This window comes from Erythrolamprus reginae, chromosome 8 (genome assembly GCF_031021105.1).
Source record: "Erythrolamprus reginae isolate rEryReg1 chromosome 8, rEryReg1.hap1, whole genome shotgun sequence".
Classification (NCBI taxonomy): Eukaryota; Metazoa; Chordata; class Lepidosauria; order Squamata; family Dipsadidae; genus Erythrolamprus; species Erythrolamprus reginae.
This window is the reverse complement of record NC_091957.1, coordinates 7139072-7156247: the sequence shown is the minus strand read 5'-3', so window position 1 is coordinate 7156247 and position 17176 is coordinate 7139072. Positions and strand designations below refer to the sequence as shown.

Below are 17176 nucleotides of genomic sequence, written 5' to 3'. Positions count from 1 at the left end.
AATATTCTTCATTCCAACATTATTCTATTCTATTCTATTCTTCATTCCAATATTATTCAGGTTAGATCCAATCACATTTGGCCAATACAATTCGATTCTGTCCTCGTTCTTTTCTAAGAAAGCAGGTCCTTCCGAACCGTGTGGATGTGAGACCCTCCCTCTTAATGTCCTGTTGCATCGACAAACCCTTCTTTGAATCAACTTGGATAAGACGCCCACGGACTTTTCTGTCTAAAAGTCTTGGATGAAAGGGACAAATTCCTTGTGCATCCAATCACACTTGCCAATAAAGAATTCTATTCTATTCTACTCTACTCTACTCTACTCTACTCTATTCCATTCCTTTCCATTCCATTCTTCATTCCAATATTATTCTATTCTATTTCTATTTCTATTCTGCTCTATCCTTCATTTCAACATTATTCTATTCTATTCTATTCTATTCTTCATTCCAATATTATTCAGGTTAGACCAATCACATTTGGCCAATAAAGAATTCTATTCTACTCTACTCTACTCTACTCTACTCTACTCTACTCTACTCTACTCTACTCTACTCTATTCCATTCCTTTCCATTCCATTTCATTCCATTCTTCATTCCAATATTATTCTATTCTATTTCTATTTCTATTCTGCTCTATCCTTCATTTCAACATTATTCTATTCTATTCTATTCTATTCTTCATTCCAATATTATTCAGGTTAGACCAATCACATTTGGCCAATAAAGAATTCTATTCTACTCTACTCTACTCTACTCTACTCTACTCTACTCTACTCTACTCTACTCTACTCTACTCTACTCTACTCTATTCCATTCCTTTCCATTCCATTCTTCATTCCAATATTATTCTATTCTATTTCTATTTCTATTCTGCTCTATCCTTCATTTCAACATTATTCTATTCTATTCTATTCTATTCTTCATTCCAATATTATTCAGGTTAGACCAATCACATTTGGCCAATAAAGAATTCTATTCTACTCTACTCTACTCTACTCTATTCCATTCCTTTCCATTCCATTTCATTCCATTCTTCATTCCAATATTATTCTATTCTATTTCTATTTCTATTCTGCTCTATCCTTCATTTCAACATTATTCTATTCTATTCTATTCTATTCTATTTTTCATTCCAATATTATTCAGGTTAGACCATTCACATTTGGCCAATAAAGAATTCTATTCTACTCTACTCTACTCTACTCTACTCTACTCTACTCTACTCCATTCCATTCCATTCTTCATTCCAATATTATTCTATTTTATTCTATTCTATTTCTATTCTGCTCTATCCTTCATTCCAACATTATTCTATTCTATTCTATTCTATTCTATTCTATTCTTCATTCCAATATTATTCAGGTTAGATCCAATCGCATTTGGCCAATACAATTCGATTCTGTCCTCGTTCTTGTCTAAGAAAGCAGGTCCTTCCGAACCGTGTGGATGTGAGACCCTCCCTCTTAATGTCCTGTTGCATCGACAAACCCTTCTTTGAATCAACTTGGATAAGACGCCCACTGACTTTTCTGTCTAAAAGTCTTGGATGAAAGGGAGGACGTGTTGCTTTCTCTCTCCAGTTTCCTGTTGTGCAGAGGCATCCTTTCATAGGTTTTCCCTGGCCGAGCACCATGCAAAAAAAGCAAGCAGGCAAAAGGGCAGCCCAATCGATTTGCTAAAACAAACTGAAATCCAATCACTCCTTTTTCTCTGTTGACAACCGACCCAGCCGTGTAAAACCAGCTCCAACAGTTTGAAAACCTGTGGCTGTTTAAGTCAAAGGTGGTTAGTGCCAGGGGGAGGAAGTGGGAGGACAGGAGGGGAGGGGAAAGGAGGGGAGAAGGAGGGGAGGGGAGGGAGGGGGAAAGGATAGAACAGAACAGAATAGAATAGGACTATGGAGAGAAGAGGAGAGGAGAGGAGAAGAGAAGAGAAGAGAATAATATTGGAATGAAGAATAGAATAGAATAGAATAGAATAGGATAGAAAATATGGACTAGACTAGATTAAACTAGACTGGAATGGAATAGAATAATGAAGAATAGAATAGAATAGAATAGAATAGAATAGAAGGAGCTTCCTAGAGAGGCCCCACGGAGGCTTCTCCCTGTCTTTTCCGGCCCTGTTTCCTCCCAGGAGATTCCTAGAGAGGCCCCACGGAGGCTTCTCCCCGCCTTTTCCAGACATGTATCCTCCCAGGAGATTCCTAGAGAGGCCCCACAGAGACTTCTCACCTTTACCGGCCCTGTTTCCTCCCAGAAAATTCCTAGAGAGGGCCCACGAAGGCTCCTCCCTGCCTTTTCCGGTTACAGTTTCAGAGGCTCGGGTTTGTAAGTGGAAAATGGTTTTTGAGAAGAGGCCAAAATTTTTTTGAACACCCGGTTCTTATCTAGAAAAGTTCGTAAGCAGAGGCATTCTTAGGCAGAGGTACCACTGTATATTAATCTCCTGTGGAAGGAATGGCTTTCTCCAGGGAGAGCTCAGCCAACTTGATGACCCAATAAATACAGACCTGTCACATTTCAGCGCTCAACGTCTCCCTCGAGAACCCGTTTTGAAAGTCAATTCAATTCACTTTCATCGCAGGGCGATGAGGTCCTTGAGAGGGGAAAGGAAATTGTTCTTCCTGGGTTTTACTTAGATGCCTTTTCCATTTTTTTAAGCTTCTAACCCATTTCTTCCTCTATGCTTTTTCCATTTATTGCACGCTGTATCCACTTCAACTCAACTCGCGTGGCCAGGAGAGACTCTTGTGGCTGATTGATTTGATGGAGGTAAGGAATTTCTGCAGGAGATTTTGTGTGTGTGTGTTTGTGTGTGTGTGTCTGTGGTGTGTTGTGCAGGAAACTGGGAAGATCGAGTCCGAGAGTCCAGAAAGAGGAGTTGGGGCTGTTCAAGATCCTAAGTGAAATTGGGATCCACTCGTAAAGTAGTGAACCATTAGAAATCCAGAGGACCAGGTTGGGAATGGATCGATCTGGTTGGCCATTAAGAAGGAAATTTGTTGCTTGCACAACATTGGAAAAACAGAAATTTGCCTATTGAGGAAGAAACATATCAGGAAAGACTTAATGAACTCAATCTGTATAGTCCGGAGGACAGAAGGAAAAGAGGGGACATGATCGAAACATTTAAATATGTTAAAGGGTTAAATAAGGTCCAGGAGGGAAGTGTTTTTAATAGGAAAGTGAACACAAGAACAAGGGGACACAATCTGAAATGAGTTGGGGGAAAGATCAAAAGCAACATGAGAAAATATTATTTTACTGAAAGAGTAGTAGATCCTTGGAACAAACTTCCAGCAGACGTGGTTGGTAAATCCACAGTAACTGAATTTAAACATGCCTGGGATAAACATATATCCATCCTAAGATAAAATACAGGAAATAGTATATGGGCAGACTAGATGGACCATGAGGTCTTTTTCTGCCGTCAGTTTTCTTTGTTTCTAAAACCTAGATTTTGCAGAGATTGACGTTAAAGATAAAAGAAAAAAAAAGATACAGAGTATTTTCAAACAAGGGATCCATTCAACAAATAGTTGGGTAACAGAAGTAGAAACTAGGAACTGGGAAAGTATTATTATATAAGCAAATGTATTCAGGCAACACGCGGTTCAATAAATCACTTATGTATGTAAACTGAAAATGCATAAATAAACTGTTGTTGTTTTTTAAATGAAATTTGTGGTGCACAATCAATCAATCCATTAACAAATGGAAGAAGTTGGTAAACTGGGGAAGTCGGCATTCCGATGACGAGAGCCACGATTTAAAACAAGGAAGCTGTGTCTGAATTTATGAACGTTGACTTTCCTTTCTCCCTGAAAATGCACTTAAGCATTTAAGTGTTGTTTAATTTTTAATTCGGTTTCATTAGGCAGCGAAATTTCATTACGGAGAAATGCACCTTCGGATGGCATTCGGGTGCGTTTCACATCTCTCCAATAATCTTTAACTTCAAAATTTATTACTTTGATTTTTTTTTAAAAGGGGGGGGGGGATTGGGAGAGGTAGAAAAAAAATTGAGTGGGTTCCTGCAGTGCTTCATTACAGAGTAGCTTCTCTTGGAGCTAACGGTCCCATTTTACCAAATTTCATTCTGTGCATCGTTTTGTTACTGATGGTTGATCATTGCCTAGAAAAAAAAAACCCTAAACAAGAACCTAGGCTAGCTCGGCCTGGCCTCCTATCACCTTTCTCTTAAGGATTTCTCAAATTGCTGTCATGTTTTATTAGCTGGGTTTAATTGTGCTTTGTACTAATTGAAAACGGCTCAGGCTGGTCACGGAAGTTTGTTGCTTCCCAAATTGGCTTTAAAAATGGAGCCAGTCACAGTGGGGGGAAAGTGGTAGGTTGGTATTCTTTCTTTCTCTTTCTTTCTTTCCTTCTTTCTTTCTTTCTTTCCTTCTTTCTTGCTTTCTTTCTATCTCTCCCTCTCTCTCTCTCTCTCCCTCCCTTTTTCTTTCTTTCTTTCTTCCCTTCTTTCTTTCTTTCTATCTCTCCCCCCTCTCTCTCTCTCTCCCTCCCTCCCTCCCTTTTTCTTTCTTTCTTTCTTCCCTTCTTTCTTTCTTTCTTTCTATCTCTCCCTCTCTCTCTCCCTCCCTCCCTTTTTCTTTCTTTCTTTCTTTCTTCCTTCCTTCTCTCTCTCTCTTTCCCCACCTCTCTCTCTCTCTCTCTCTCTCTCTGTGTGTGTCTCTATTTTATTTATTTATTTATTTGAGTTTCTAGGCCTCCTTCTCCAGGGGACTCAGGGCAGCATACAAAGTAAAACCAACATACAAAATGCAAAATTTAAGAAACCCAAACATAAGATCTAATCTAAAACCCCAAACAATAAAACCATTCAACCAATATAATCAATCTCATACTATCCTTTCCTCCCTTCCTCCTTCCATCCCCCCTTCCTTTCTAATTCTTCCTGAGGTTTGTTAGGATTTTGGGGAAACCTGTGATTGACTGCCCCCTTGTGCATCAAGTAGAGGTTGTTCGCAACTTAGATGAAGGCGGGGTGGTGGTGGTGTTGAATTAGAAGAAAAGACTTTGAAAAGAGAAGAAAAGGTTTGATGGGTGGGGAGAAGGGATTTGATAGTTGCCTTCGTTATAGAATGGCATAAGTGATTAGAGAAATGAGAAAGAGAAAGAAAGGGACGGATTGAGAGGGTTAGTAAGAGATACATAGGTAAGTGGGTTGATGGATGGATGATTGATATATATATATATATGTAGATTGTTCTGAGTTCGGGTTTTGCCCTGTGTAATGTTTTGCATGTCTATGCGACGTTTCGGTGAAATCACATTCACCATCATCAGGCTGGAGTTCCAATCTTTGTGTTTTTGCAATATATATATATATATATATATATATATATATATATATATATATATATATATATATATATATATATATATATAGAGAGAGAGAGAGAGAGAGAGAGAGAGAGAGCGATACGATAGATACGATAGGTAGGCGGGTAGATAGACAGGCAGACAGATAGATAAATCATATGTAGATGATATAGACAGTTGTAGGTAGGTAGGTAGAGAGAGAGAGAGACAAAGAGAGAGAAAGAGAGGGACACACGGAGAAAGAGAAAGAGTGACAGAGCAGAGAGAGACACAGATAAAGAGAAAGAAAGAGAAAGAGAAAGAGAGAGAGAGAGAAAGAGGAATAGATGGATGCATTGATACAGTAATGGAGCATAGGTTGATGAGAAATGATAGAAATAATAATAATCTGGATGGATGGATGGATGGATGGATGGATGGATGGATGGATGGAGGAGGGAGGGAGGGTGGGAGAAATAGAGAGAGAGAGAGATACAAAATACAAGGCAGGGTCTAATTTCCAAAGTTGGTCACTCCAACTTTTATTAGAGAGAGACTGAGAGACTAAAGGATCCTGAACGGCTGAATGATTGGGGAAAAGCTTTGCATAATGAAAAATAGTTTGAAGTTGGATCCCTCTCTGTAATATCACATTCCTTGTTTTTTTCCCCCCTGCCCTGCTTGCCAGAATTCTTCCGATGGCAGTAGGAGTGTAAGCCAAAGCAGGATCAATGCCTTACCCGACATCTCTCTGGTAAGAGAAGCTCATCTCTAGGGGTTCTCCACCCGATTCCTCTCCAAGCTTTAATAGTTATGGATGGTGTAGATCTATGAAATCGTTACCATCCTTTCTTCCCACCATTCCATTCCATTCTATTTCTATTTCTTTCTATTCTACTCTATCCTTCATTCCAACATTATTCTACTCTACTCTACTCCACTCCACTCCGTTCTTCATTCCAATATTATTCTATTCTATTCTATTATTCTATTCTATTCTATTTCTATTTCTGTTCTACTCTATTCTTCATTCCAACATTATTCTATTCTATTCTGTTCTGTTCTATTCTATTCTTTCTGTTCTATTTTATTCTAATTCTGTTCTATTCTAATTCTATACTATTCCAATTCTATTCTATTCTATTCTAATTCTATTCTATTCTTCATTCCAGCATTATTCTGTTCTATTCTTTTCCATTCCATTCTATTCTATTCCTCATTCCATTATTCTATTCTATTCTATTCTATTCTATTCTACTTCTATTCTATTCTTCATTCCAACATTATTCCATTCTAATCTATTCTATTCTATTCTACATTCCAATATTATTCTATTGGTCCACAGAACTGGAGTTGTGGGTGTGGGGTGGAAGGATGAACCTTAACCTGGGTGGGGAACTGTTAGTATCGGCTTGACCCACAGTTCATATCCCACATGGCTCTGTCAATAAATCGGAACTTGGAAGCAGGCCAAGGTTCGGACTCCCGATTTATTTCTTGGATGCTAACTGGGACGCTCCCATTGGCCCTCTCCTGCTCTGAGATCTTCTCCCCTCCATTCCTTCCTGTTTAGGACGATGTCTCCTCTTTCTACGAAGAACTTCCAGCTTTGAGGCCCTCGCCTCCAGCTCCTTCCCCTCAGTTGCGGGCCGATCCTTCAGGCCGAGCGCACAATCCAGGAGGTGTGGGATCTTCGGACTCCTCCCAGTCGGGGTTGTTCTTCATGGCTCCTCAAAGCCCCCTGCCATCCTCTTCCAGCTTCTCCGAGAAGGACGCCCACAGCCTGGCCTCCAACTCCACCACCGGCTCTTCTTCCGTGGAGGACTCCTTTGCGCCCAGCTCCATCTACGCCTCCATCTCTCCAGCCACGCGCCTTTTGAGGAGGCCCGCGGAGGCCCGTTTGCTGACGCTCAACCAGCACCCCATGCTACCTTTCCCTCGGATCCAGTCGCCCGCCCGGTTGAAACAGGCTTCCCCTGAGGCGGCGGGCACGGCCCCGAGCTCCCCTACCCATCCACCCCTTCCTGGCCACCCGGCGGCTTCCCCTCCCGGCGAGAAAAGCGGTTTTGAAGTGGGGAACACCCAGCACTTTATCATGGTTGAGGTGCATCGGCCGAATAGCGAACCAGATGTGAATGAAGTCAAGCCTTTGCCTCAAGCTAGAGGTGACTCCTTTCGTTTCTTTGCAATCCTTCTTTGTTTCGTCTTCTTTCCTTCCTCCCTCCCTCCCTCCCTGTCTCCCTTGCCTGACTCTTTCTCCTCCCCCCCTCCCTCCCTTCCTCCCTCCCTCCCTCCCTTCCTCCCTCCCTCCCTTCCTCCCTCCCTCCCTCCCTTCTTTCCTTCCTTCCTCCCCCCTCCCTCCCTTCCTTCCTTCCTTCCTCCCTCCCTCCCTCCCTTCCTCCCTCCCTTCCTCCCTCCCTTCCTCCCTCCCTCCCTCCCTCCCTCCCTCCCTTCCTCCCTCCCTTCTTTCCTTCCTCCTCCCCCCTCCCTCCCTTCCTCCCTCCCTTCTTTCCTTCCTTCCTCCCCCCTCCCTTCCTTCCTTCCTCCCTCCCTCCCTCCCTCCCTTCCTTCCTTCCTTCCTCCCTCCCTTTCTCCCTCCCTCTCTCCCTTGCCTGACTCTTTCTCCTCCCTCCCTTCCTTCCTCCCTTCCTCCCTCCCTCCCTTCCTTCCTTCCATCTCTGCCTGCCTGCCTGCCTGCCTTCCCTGACTCTTTCTTTCTACTTTCCTTCCTTCATTCTTTTTCCCTTCCTTCTTTCCTTCTCTGACTTCCTTCTTCCCTCCCTCCCTCCCTTTCCTGACTCTTTCTGCCTTCCTTTGTTCCTTCTTTCCTTCCCTTTCTTTCTTTCTTTTTTGCTTACTTGCTTGCTTTCCTGCTTTCTTCTTTCTTTCTTTCTTTCTTTCTTTCTTTCTTTCTTTCTTCCCTCCTTCCTCCATTTTGACCTTCCTTCCCTGACTTTGTTTATGCCTTTCTTCCTATCATCCTTCCTTCCCTCTCTTTTTTGCTGCCTTCCTTCCTGATCCTTCCTTCCTTCCTTCCTTTCTCCCTTCCTCCTTCCCTCCCCCTTCTTTACTAACATGGATACTGCACCATCTGTGAAGTGGGAGGGAGCATGCAAAAACTGGCTCTTGTTAACATATTCACTGAGAAGAGAGGTGAGCTGACCCCAGGGCTTTGTTCTGCTCATGTAACAGCCAGTGCACCTGCTGTATATTTTCATCCAAATATATAAATGCACAGCCTGCTCTGTGCAAATTCATTTGTTTATGCATCTCAGGCATGCAGGCTATCTTTTCCCTGTAATGAAAGCATTCTCCATCCCACATTCAGGGGCTTGCAAAAATGAATGTTAAATAGGCCCCAATTAGCAAAGCATTTTAAAAGGCAAAAGCCAACAGGGCGAGTCTACAGAAAGGGGCGGCATACAAATCTAATAAAAAAAATTTTTTTAAAAAAATTCCCCCACTCCCCCCGCTGCATTTAAAACTGCATTAAGAGCCCGGGTGGCGCAGTGATTAGAATGCAGCCCTGCAGGCTACTTCAGCTAACTGCCAGCTGCAGTTCAGCAGTTCAAATCGCACCACCGGCTCAAGGTTGACTCAGCCTTCCATCCTTCCGAGATGGGTCAAATGAAGACCCAGATTGTTTGGAGGCGACATGCTGATTCTGTAAACTGCTTAGAGAGGGCTGTAAAAGCACTAAGAAGCGGTATATAAATCTAAATGTAAAAAGACCCAACAACCTCTGCCTGAAGCATTCACAGAATCCATCCTAGATAAACAGAGGGATGGAATCAAGATAATTCAAAGTGTTAATTCCACTTTATAAGGTCTTTGAATCCTGCATTCAGTTTTGGACACCACATATATACATATACATACAGTGGTACCTCTGCTTAAGAATGCCTCTACTTAAGAACTTTTCTAGATAAGAACTGGGTGTTCAAGATTTCCCCCCCCCCTTCTTAAGAACCATTTTCTTCTAAAGAATCCGAGCCCGGAAAAATTTCCCAGGAAATTTGAGAGCGGCACAAAGGCCTGGCCAGTTTCCTGCCATTCCCCCTTTAATCCCAGTCATCTCGGGCTTTTCTGGGCTGCCAGAGGAGCCTTTCAGTGGCGCTTAAGGAGGCTTTGGCAGTCCAGAGCGAACGAAGCATTTTCCTTTCTCTGGGCGCTTGGAGAGGGAATTAACCTCTGCCAGCATCCAGAAAAAAGAAATGCTCCCTTCACTCTGGGCAGCCCCAGAGTGTTTTCCTTTCTCTGGGTACTGCCTCGGAGTCCCTCTTTTTTTTTTAAAGCCTTAAAGTTTTGGATTTTTTTGATTCCTTCTCACCTCACCTTCTTCCTTCAGCAGCGACTGTCGTCCTACTCTTCTTCCTCCTCCTCCCACCCAAATTCTGAGCTTTTATTTCTTTCCTAATGGATTTGCATGCATTATTTGCTTTTACACTGATTCCTATCAATATTTAAGGGGCTGCCACAAAGAAGCACCTGAGGGTAGAACAAGAAGCAATGGGTGGAAACTAATCAAGGAGAGAAGCAACTTAGAACTAAGGAGAAAATTCCTGACAGTCGGGACAATTAATCAGTGGAACAACTTGCCTCCAGAAACTGTGTATGCTCCAACACTCAAACTTTTTTTTTAAAAGAAGAGATTGGCCAAAAAGTCTGTAGAGATTCTCATTCATCCAGGTCTTGTTGTCCCAAAGGTGCTTTTTTCAGGAGGCAATTGGACTTTCTTGTTTTTAGGGGTTTTTTTTCCCTTGGAAGACATTTCGGTTTTCATTCGAGAAGCTTCCTCAGCTCCATTATTGTATAAATGGCATGCATGCATGTTGTCCTGATGGTTTAATTATGGGGGGTGGGGTGAGTTTTATAGTTTTGGATTGTATATTTCACTTCTTTTTATTGTTTTTGTATTTATATTTGTTATTATAAGCCACCATGAGTCCTTTGGGATTGGGCAGCAAGTCGAAATAGATAGATAGATAGATAGATAGATAGATAGATAGATAGATAAATAGATAGATAGATAGATAGATAGATAGATAGATTAGATGGAGATAGATAGATAGATAGATAGATAGATAGATAGATAGATAGATAGATTAGATAGCAAGATAGCTAGATAGCTAGATATAGATAGATAGATAGATAGATAGATAGATAGATAGATAGATAGATAGATAGATAGATACACTAGATAGATAGATAGATAGATAGATAGATAGATACACTAGATAGATAGATAGATAGATAGATAGATAGATAGATAGATAGATAGATAGATAGATACACTAGACAGAGATAGATAGATAGATAGATACATAGATAGATAGATAGATAGATAGATAGATAGATAGATAGATAGATAGATACACTAGATAGAGATAGGTAGGTAGGTAGGTAGGTAGATAGATAGATAGATAGATAGATAGACAGACAGACAGACTAGATAGAGATAGGTAGATAGATAGATAGATAGATAGATAGATAGATAGATAGATAGATAGATACACTAGATAGAGGTAGGTAGATAGATAGATAGATAGATAGATAGATAGATAGATAGATAGATAGATAGATAGATACACTAGATAGAGATAGGTAGGTAGGTAGGTAGGTAGGTAGGTAGGTAGATAGATAGATAGATAGATAGATAGACAGACAGACAGACTAGATAGAGATAGGTAGGTAGATAGATAGATAGATAGATAGATAGATAGATAGATAGATAGATAGATACACTAGATAGAGATAGGTAGGTAGGTAGGTAGGTAGGTAGGTAGATAGATAGATAGATAGATAGATAGATAGATAGATAGATACACTAGATAGAGGTAGGTAGGTAGGTAGGTAGATAGATAGATAGATAGATAGATAGATAGATAGATAGATACACTAGATAGAGATAGGTAGGTAGGTAGGTAGGTAGGTAGGTAGGTAGGTAGATAGATAGATAGATAGATAGATAGATAGATAGATAGATACACTAGATAGAGGTAGGTAGGTAGGTAGATAGATAGATAGATAGATAGATAGATAGATAGATAGATAGATAGATAGATACACTAGATAGAGGTAGGTAGGTAGGTAGGTAGATAGATAGATAGATAGATAGATAGATAGATAGATACACTAGATAGAGGTAGGTAGGTAGGTAGATAGATAGATAGATAGATAGATAGATAGATAGATAGATACACTAGATAGAGGTAGGTAGGTAGGTAGATAGATAGATAGATAGATAGATAGATAGATAGATAGATAGATAGATAGATAGATAGATAGATACACTAGATAGAGGTAGGTAGGTAGGTAGGTAGATAGATAGATAGATAGATAGATAGATAGATAGATAGATAGATACACTAGATAGAGGTAGGTAGGTAGGTAGATAGATAGATAGATAGATAGATAGATAGATAGATACACTAGATAGAGGTAGGTAGGTAGGTAGGTAGGTAGATAGATAGATAGATAGATAGATAGATAGATAGATAGATACACTAGATAGAGGTAGGTAGGTAGGTAGGTAGATAGATAGATAGATAGATAGATAGATAGATAGATAGATACACTAGATAGAGGTAGGTAGGTAGGTAGGTAGATAGATAGATAGATAGATAGATAGATAGATAGATAGATAGATACACTAGATAGAGGTAGGTAGGTAGATAGATAGATAGATAGATAGATAGATAGATAGATAGATAGATAGATAGATACACTAGATAGAGGTAGGTAGGTAGGTAGGTAGGTAGATAGATAGATAGATAGATAGATAGATAGATAGATAGATACACTAGATAGAGGTAGGTAGGTAGGTAGGTAGATAGATAGATAGATAGATAGATAGATAGATAGATAGATAGATACACTAGATAGAGGTAGGTAGGTAGATAGATAGATAGATAGATAGATAGATAGATAGATAGATACACTAGATAGAGGTAGGTAGGTAGGTAGGTAGATAGATAGATAGATAGATAGATAGATAGATAGATAGATACACTAGATAGAGGTAGGTAGGTAGGTAGGTAGGTAGATAGATAGATAGATAGATAGATAGATAGATAGATAGATAGATAGATAGATACACTAGATAGAGGTAGGTAGGTAGGTAGATAGATAGATAGATAGATAGATAGATAGATAGATAGATAGATAGATAGATAGATAGATAGATACACTAGATAGAGGTAGGTAGGTAGGTAGGTAGATAGATAGATAGATAGATAGATAGATAGATAGATAGATAGATAGATACACTAGATAGAGGTAGGTAGGTAGGTAGATAGATAGATAGATAGATAGATAGGCAAACAAGCAAGCAAGAAAACAAACAAACAATCCTGTCTTGGATGAGAAGCAAAACATCTTCAAACAGGGGGAAAAACCCCCAAGAAAGTCCAGTTGGCTCCTGAAAAAAGCCCCCTTTGGGACAAGAGATTGAATAGCCATTTGTCCTGTTTGTGCAGGGGGTTGGACTAGAAGACCTCCAAGGCCCCTTCCAATTCTTGTTTTCCTATCATCCCAGATCAATTAACCAATGGAACAGTTTGTCTCTAGAGGTCCTGGGAGGTTTGTAAGCATCCAACTCTATTATACTGTTCTCAGCACCCTTCCCTTTCTTTCTTTCTTTCTCTGCTCTGCTGCTTCCTTAACAGCTTATCTCTCACCGTTTCCCATCCCAGCCTCCACCCTCTCCCAACTCTCGGACAGCGGACAGACGCTGAGCGAAGACAGCGGCGTTGATCTGGGGGAAGCGGAGCCGAGCGCCAGCAGAGAGAGGAGTCAGCGGCTGCAGGGGCTGCCACCAGCACGAAGTCCCCAGGGAGTACCGAGAGTCGGCAGAGCGGCAGAGGCAGGACCCAAACCGGTGAGGCATCCCTCGGGCACAAGCACCAGCAACAAGCAAAGGGCAGAAGACCCCCTTCTCCCCATACAGTATTAGAATAGAGCATATAGATTACAGCAGTGTTTCCAAACCTTGGCAACTTGAAGCTATTTGGACTTCAACTCCCAGAATTCCCCAGCCAGCAAATGCTGGCTGGGGAATTCTGGGAGTTGAAGTCCAGATATCTTCAAGTTGCCAAGGTTGGGAAACACTGATATAGAGTATATTGAATAGAGTACAGTATGTAGAATAGAGTAAAGAAGAATAAAATAAAGTACTGAAATAGAGTAGAGCATATAGAGTAGCGTATATAGAGTAGAATAAAATAAAATAGAGTAGTGTAGAATATGTAGAGTAGAATAAAGTAAAGTATGTTGAGTAGAGTAGAATAAAGTAGAGTAGAGCATAGTACAGTGATACCTTGTCTTAGACACTTAATTGGTTCCGGGACGAGGTTCTTAAGGTGAAAAGTTTGTAAGATGAAACAATGTTTCCCATAGGAATCAATGGAAAAGCGATTAATGCGTGCAAGCCCAAAATTCACCCTTTTGCCAGCCGAAGTGCCCGTTTTTGCGCTGCTGGGATTCCCCTGAGGTTCCCCTCCATGGGAAACCCCACCTCCGGACTTCTGTGTTTTTGCGATGCTGCAGGGGAATCCCAGCATCGCAAAAATGAGCGCTTCGCTGGCAACGGAAGTCCGGAGGTGGGGTTTCCCAGCGAAGGGAGCATCAGTGAAATCGCAGCATTGCAAAAACACCGAAGTCCTCAAAAACCCACCTCCAGACCTCTGTGTTTTTGCAATGCTGTGATTTCACTGAGGCTCCTTTTGCTGGGAAACCCCACCTCCGGACTTCCATTGCCAGCGAAGTGCTCGTTTTTGCGCTGCTGGGATTCCTCTGCTGGGATTCCCCTGCAGCATCACAAAAACACGGAAGTCCAGAGGTGGGGTTTCCCATGGAGGGGAGCCTCAGGGGAATCCCAGCAGCGCAAAAACGGGTGCTTCGCTGGCAATGGAAGTCTGGATGTGGGGTATCCCAACGGCGGCAGCGAGTTTGTAAGGTGAAAATAGTTTGTAAGAAGAGGCAAAAAAATCTTAAACCCTGGGTTTGTATCTCGAAAAGCTTGTATGACGAGGCGTTTGTAAGACGAGGTATCACTGTATATAGAATGAAGTGGAGTAAAGTAGAAAAATAAAGTAAAGTAAAGCAAAGTAGAGTACTGGTAAAATAATTAAATAAAGTAAAGTATATAAAATGGAATAGAATTTAGGTTTTGCCTTAAGTTTTCTGTCTCAGTTCCTCTTGGTTCCTAGTCTGGTGCTTTAACCACTATCCCAAACTCCCCCTTAGGCAAGGAGAAGGGGATGAAAACTAAAGATGAAACACGTCCTTGCGATGTATACAAAACAAATGTCACCATCCGATGAATTACCCATTTTAAATAGACTACTCATACAAGATTTGCGGTTATTAAAAACAGCGTCGATTTGGGCAGAAATTAAAGGCCACATTTCTCCACAAGAGGGCAGCATTGACTTTTAAATTTAGAGTAAGTACCCAAGGGGAAAATTTAAAAAAAATGCAACATCACACACCAGTATTGTCTGTAGACCACCTAATTATTTTGTTAAAGCTTTGTTAAAGTCCCTCAGGAGTTGGGCGGCATACAAATTCAAATATATTTAATAAAATAAATAAACACGGATTTAATTTGCCCTCAAGAAAGGACTTGCCCCAGGAAAGATTAGCCAGCAAGATTTGGGATTTTAGTAAAAGTTTTGGAGTCCTTGGCGTCCATCATTCCTGTGCCAACCTCCACTGATGTTCTCCTGCCCTCCGTCTCTCTCTACAGCCAGGACTCCTGGAGCCAACTTCGCATCTAATCCGGGTGTCGAAAAGCGCCCCGACTTTGGGCATAGCCATCGAAGGGGGTGCAAACACGCGACAGCCCCTGCCCAGGATTGTCACAATCCAGGTATGAATTCTGGGGTTCCTCAAGGAAGTGGGGTTTGGAAGAGACATCCCAGGAAATTATGTTCGGTAAGGGTTTGAAAAATGCTACAGGCGTTTCCTTCCTAGCTTTGCTCTTAGACCGGTTCTGACCTTGAAAAGGCCAAAAAAAGGGCCTTTTGTCATAAATTCTCCCCTACCCCCTCAATTCCAACAAAATGTTTGAATTTGTTTTTCTTTCTTTCTACTTCCTAACTTCTTTCTTTCATTCTTTCTTTTTATTTTCCTTCCTTCCTATTGTTTCTCCTTCCTTCCTTCTTTCTTTTCTTTCTTTCTCTTTCTTTCTCTTTCATTTTATTTCTTTCTTCCTTCTTTCCTATTTCTTTCTTCTTCCTTCCTTCCCTTTCTCTTTGCTTTCTTTCTTTTTTCTTTCTTTTTCTACTTCATAACTTTTTTCTTTCTTTTCTTTCTCCTTTCATTCATTCATTTTTTCTTTCTTTTTCTACTTCCTAACTTCTTTCTTTCTTTCTTTCTTTTCTTTCTCCTTTCATTCATTCATTCATTTTTTCTTTCTTTTCTCCCTTCCTTCCTATCTGTTTCTCCTTCCTTCCTTCTTTCTTTTCTTTCTTTCTCTTTCTTTCTCTTTTATTTTATTTCTTTCTTCCTTCTTTCCTATTTCTTTCTTCTTCCTTCCTTCCTTCCCTTTCTCTTTGCTTTCTTTCTTTTTTCTTTCTTTTTCTACTTCATAACTTTTTTCTTTTTTTTTCTTTCTCCTTTCATTCATTCATTTTTTCTTTCTTTTTCTACTTCCTAACTTCTTTCTTTCTTTCTTTTCTTTCTCCTTTCATTCATTCATTCATTTTTTCTTTCTTTTCTCCCTTCCTTCCTATCTGTTTCTCCTTCCTTCCTTCTTTCCTTGACTTTCTTTCTCTCTCCCTCTTTCTTTCCTTCCTTCTTCTCCCTTTGTCCTTCCTTCCTTTCCTTTCTCTTTCTCCCCATCTTTCTTTCCTTTCTTTCCCATTCCCTTTCTCTCTTTCCCCTTTCTTCCTGACTTCCTTTCCTCCTCTGCGCTCTCTCTCTCTCTCCTCTTTCCTTTCCCCTGCCACAGAAGGGCGGCTCTGCTCACAACTGCGGCCAGCTGAGAGTGGGCCAAGTGATCCTGGAGGTCAACGGCACCACCCTCCGCGGGAAGGAGCACCGCGAAGCCGCTCGTATCATCGCCGAGGCTTTCAAGACGAAAGGGAAGGATTACATTGATTTCCTCATCACAGAATTCAACGTTGCACTTTAGGGGTCTGGAAAGAGACCGAAGCCAAAAGACCAAGCGATGGGAGGAAAGAACAGGGTGACAAGGTTTCCAATGTGGCCCGTCATGTGTGTACACCTGTACACCCAGGTAGAGCTTAGCCAGGATTTCCCACCGAGCAAACCTGGGGTCGGATTGACTTCTCCACATACCGTATTTCTTGGAGTATAAGACGCACCTTTTTACCTTCCAAAAGAGGGTGAAAACTTGGGTGCGTCTTATACACCCCTCCACCTCCACTCTTTGGTCTCTGCCTGCCAGCAATTTACCTCCTTGCAGCAAACAGCAGCAGAGCCTGATTAGCACAAGCCACTGATTATCTGCCCCCTGACGCTCAGCCAATTGATTGAAGTTGCCGGCATGGGTTAAACTGAAAGTGAAACTAAAGCTGCACAGAGGCAAATTGCTGGGGGGAAGAGGCAAAGGCAGAAACTGGCTGGTTTTTTGCTGCAAAGAGGTAGGTCAATAACTATAAACGCCATGAGAATGTTCAAATGATTAGACTTGTTTTTTAAAGACTGCTTTATTATTGTTATAGACAACTTAATGAAGATTCTTTTTAAAAATAAATGCTTGATCTGAAGAGGCCCAGTGTTATTGTATCTTCTTTTAAATAGCAGAGAATAATATACAAGGGTCGCCCAGAAAGTAATGCACCACATTTTTTTTCTTAGCCTACAGCAGGGGTGGGC

General features: G+C 41.2%; 1 protein-coding gene across 1 annotated transcript in view; it reads left to right on the top strand.

The window, feature by feature from the left end:
• WHRN (whirlin) overlaps window positions 1-17101 on the top strand; it is a 98357-nt gene extending 81256 nt beyond the window's left edge. The window contains 6 exon segments of the mRNA XM_070759600.1: window positions 2747-2779; window positions 6021-6086; window positions 6906-7497; window positions 13000-13211; window positions 15081-15203; window positions 16287-17101. Of these exon segments, the coding sequence (XP_070615701.1) occupies window positions 2747-2779; window positions 6021-6086; window positions 6906-7497; window positions 13000-13211; window positions 15081-15203; window positions 16287-16469 (1209 nt within the window). The 3' untranslated portion in view covers window positions 16470-17101.
• The last annotated feature ends 75 nt before the right edge of the window (window positions 17102-17176 follow it).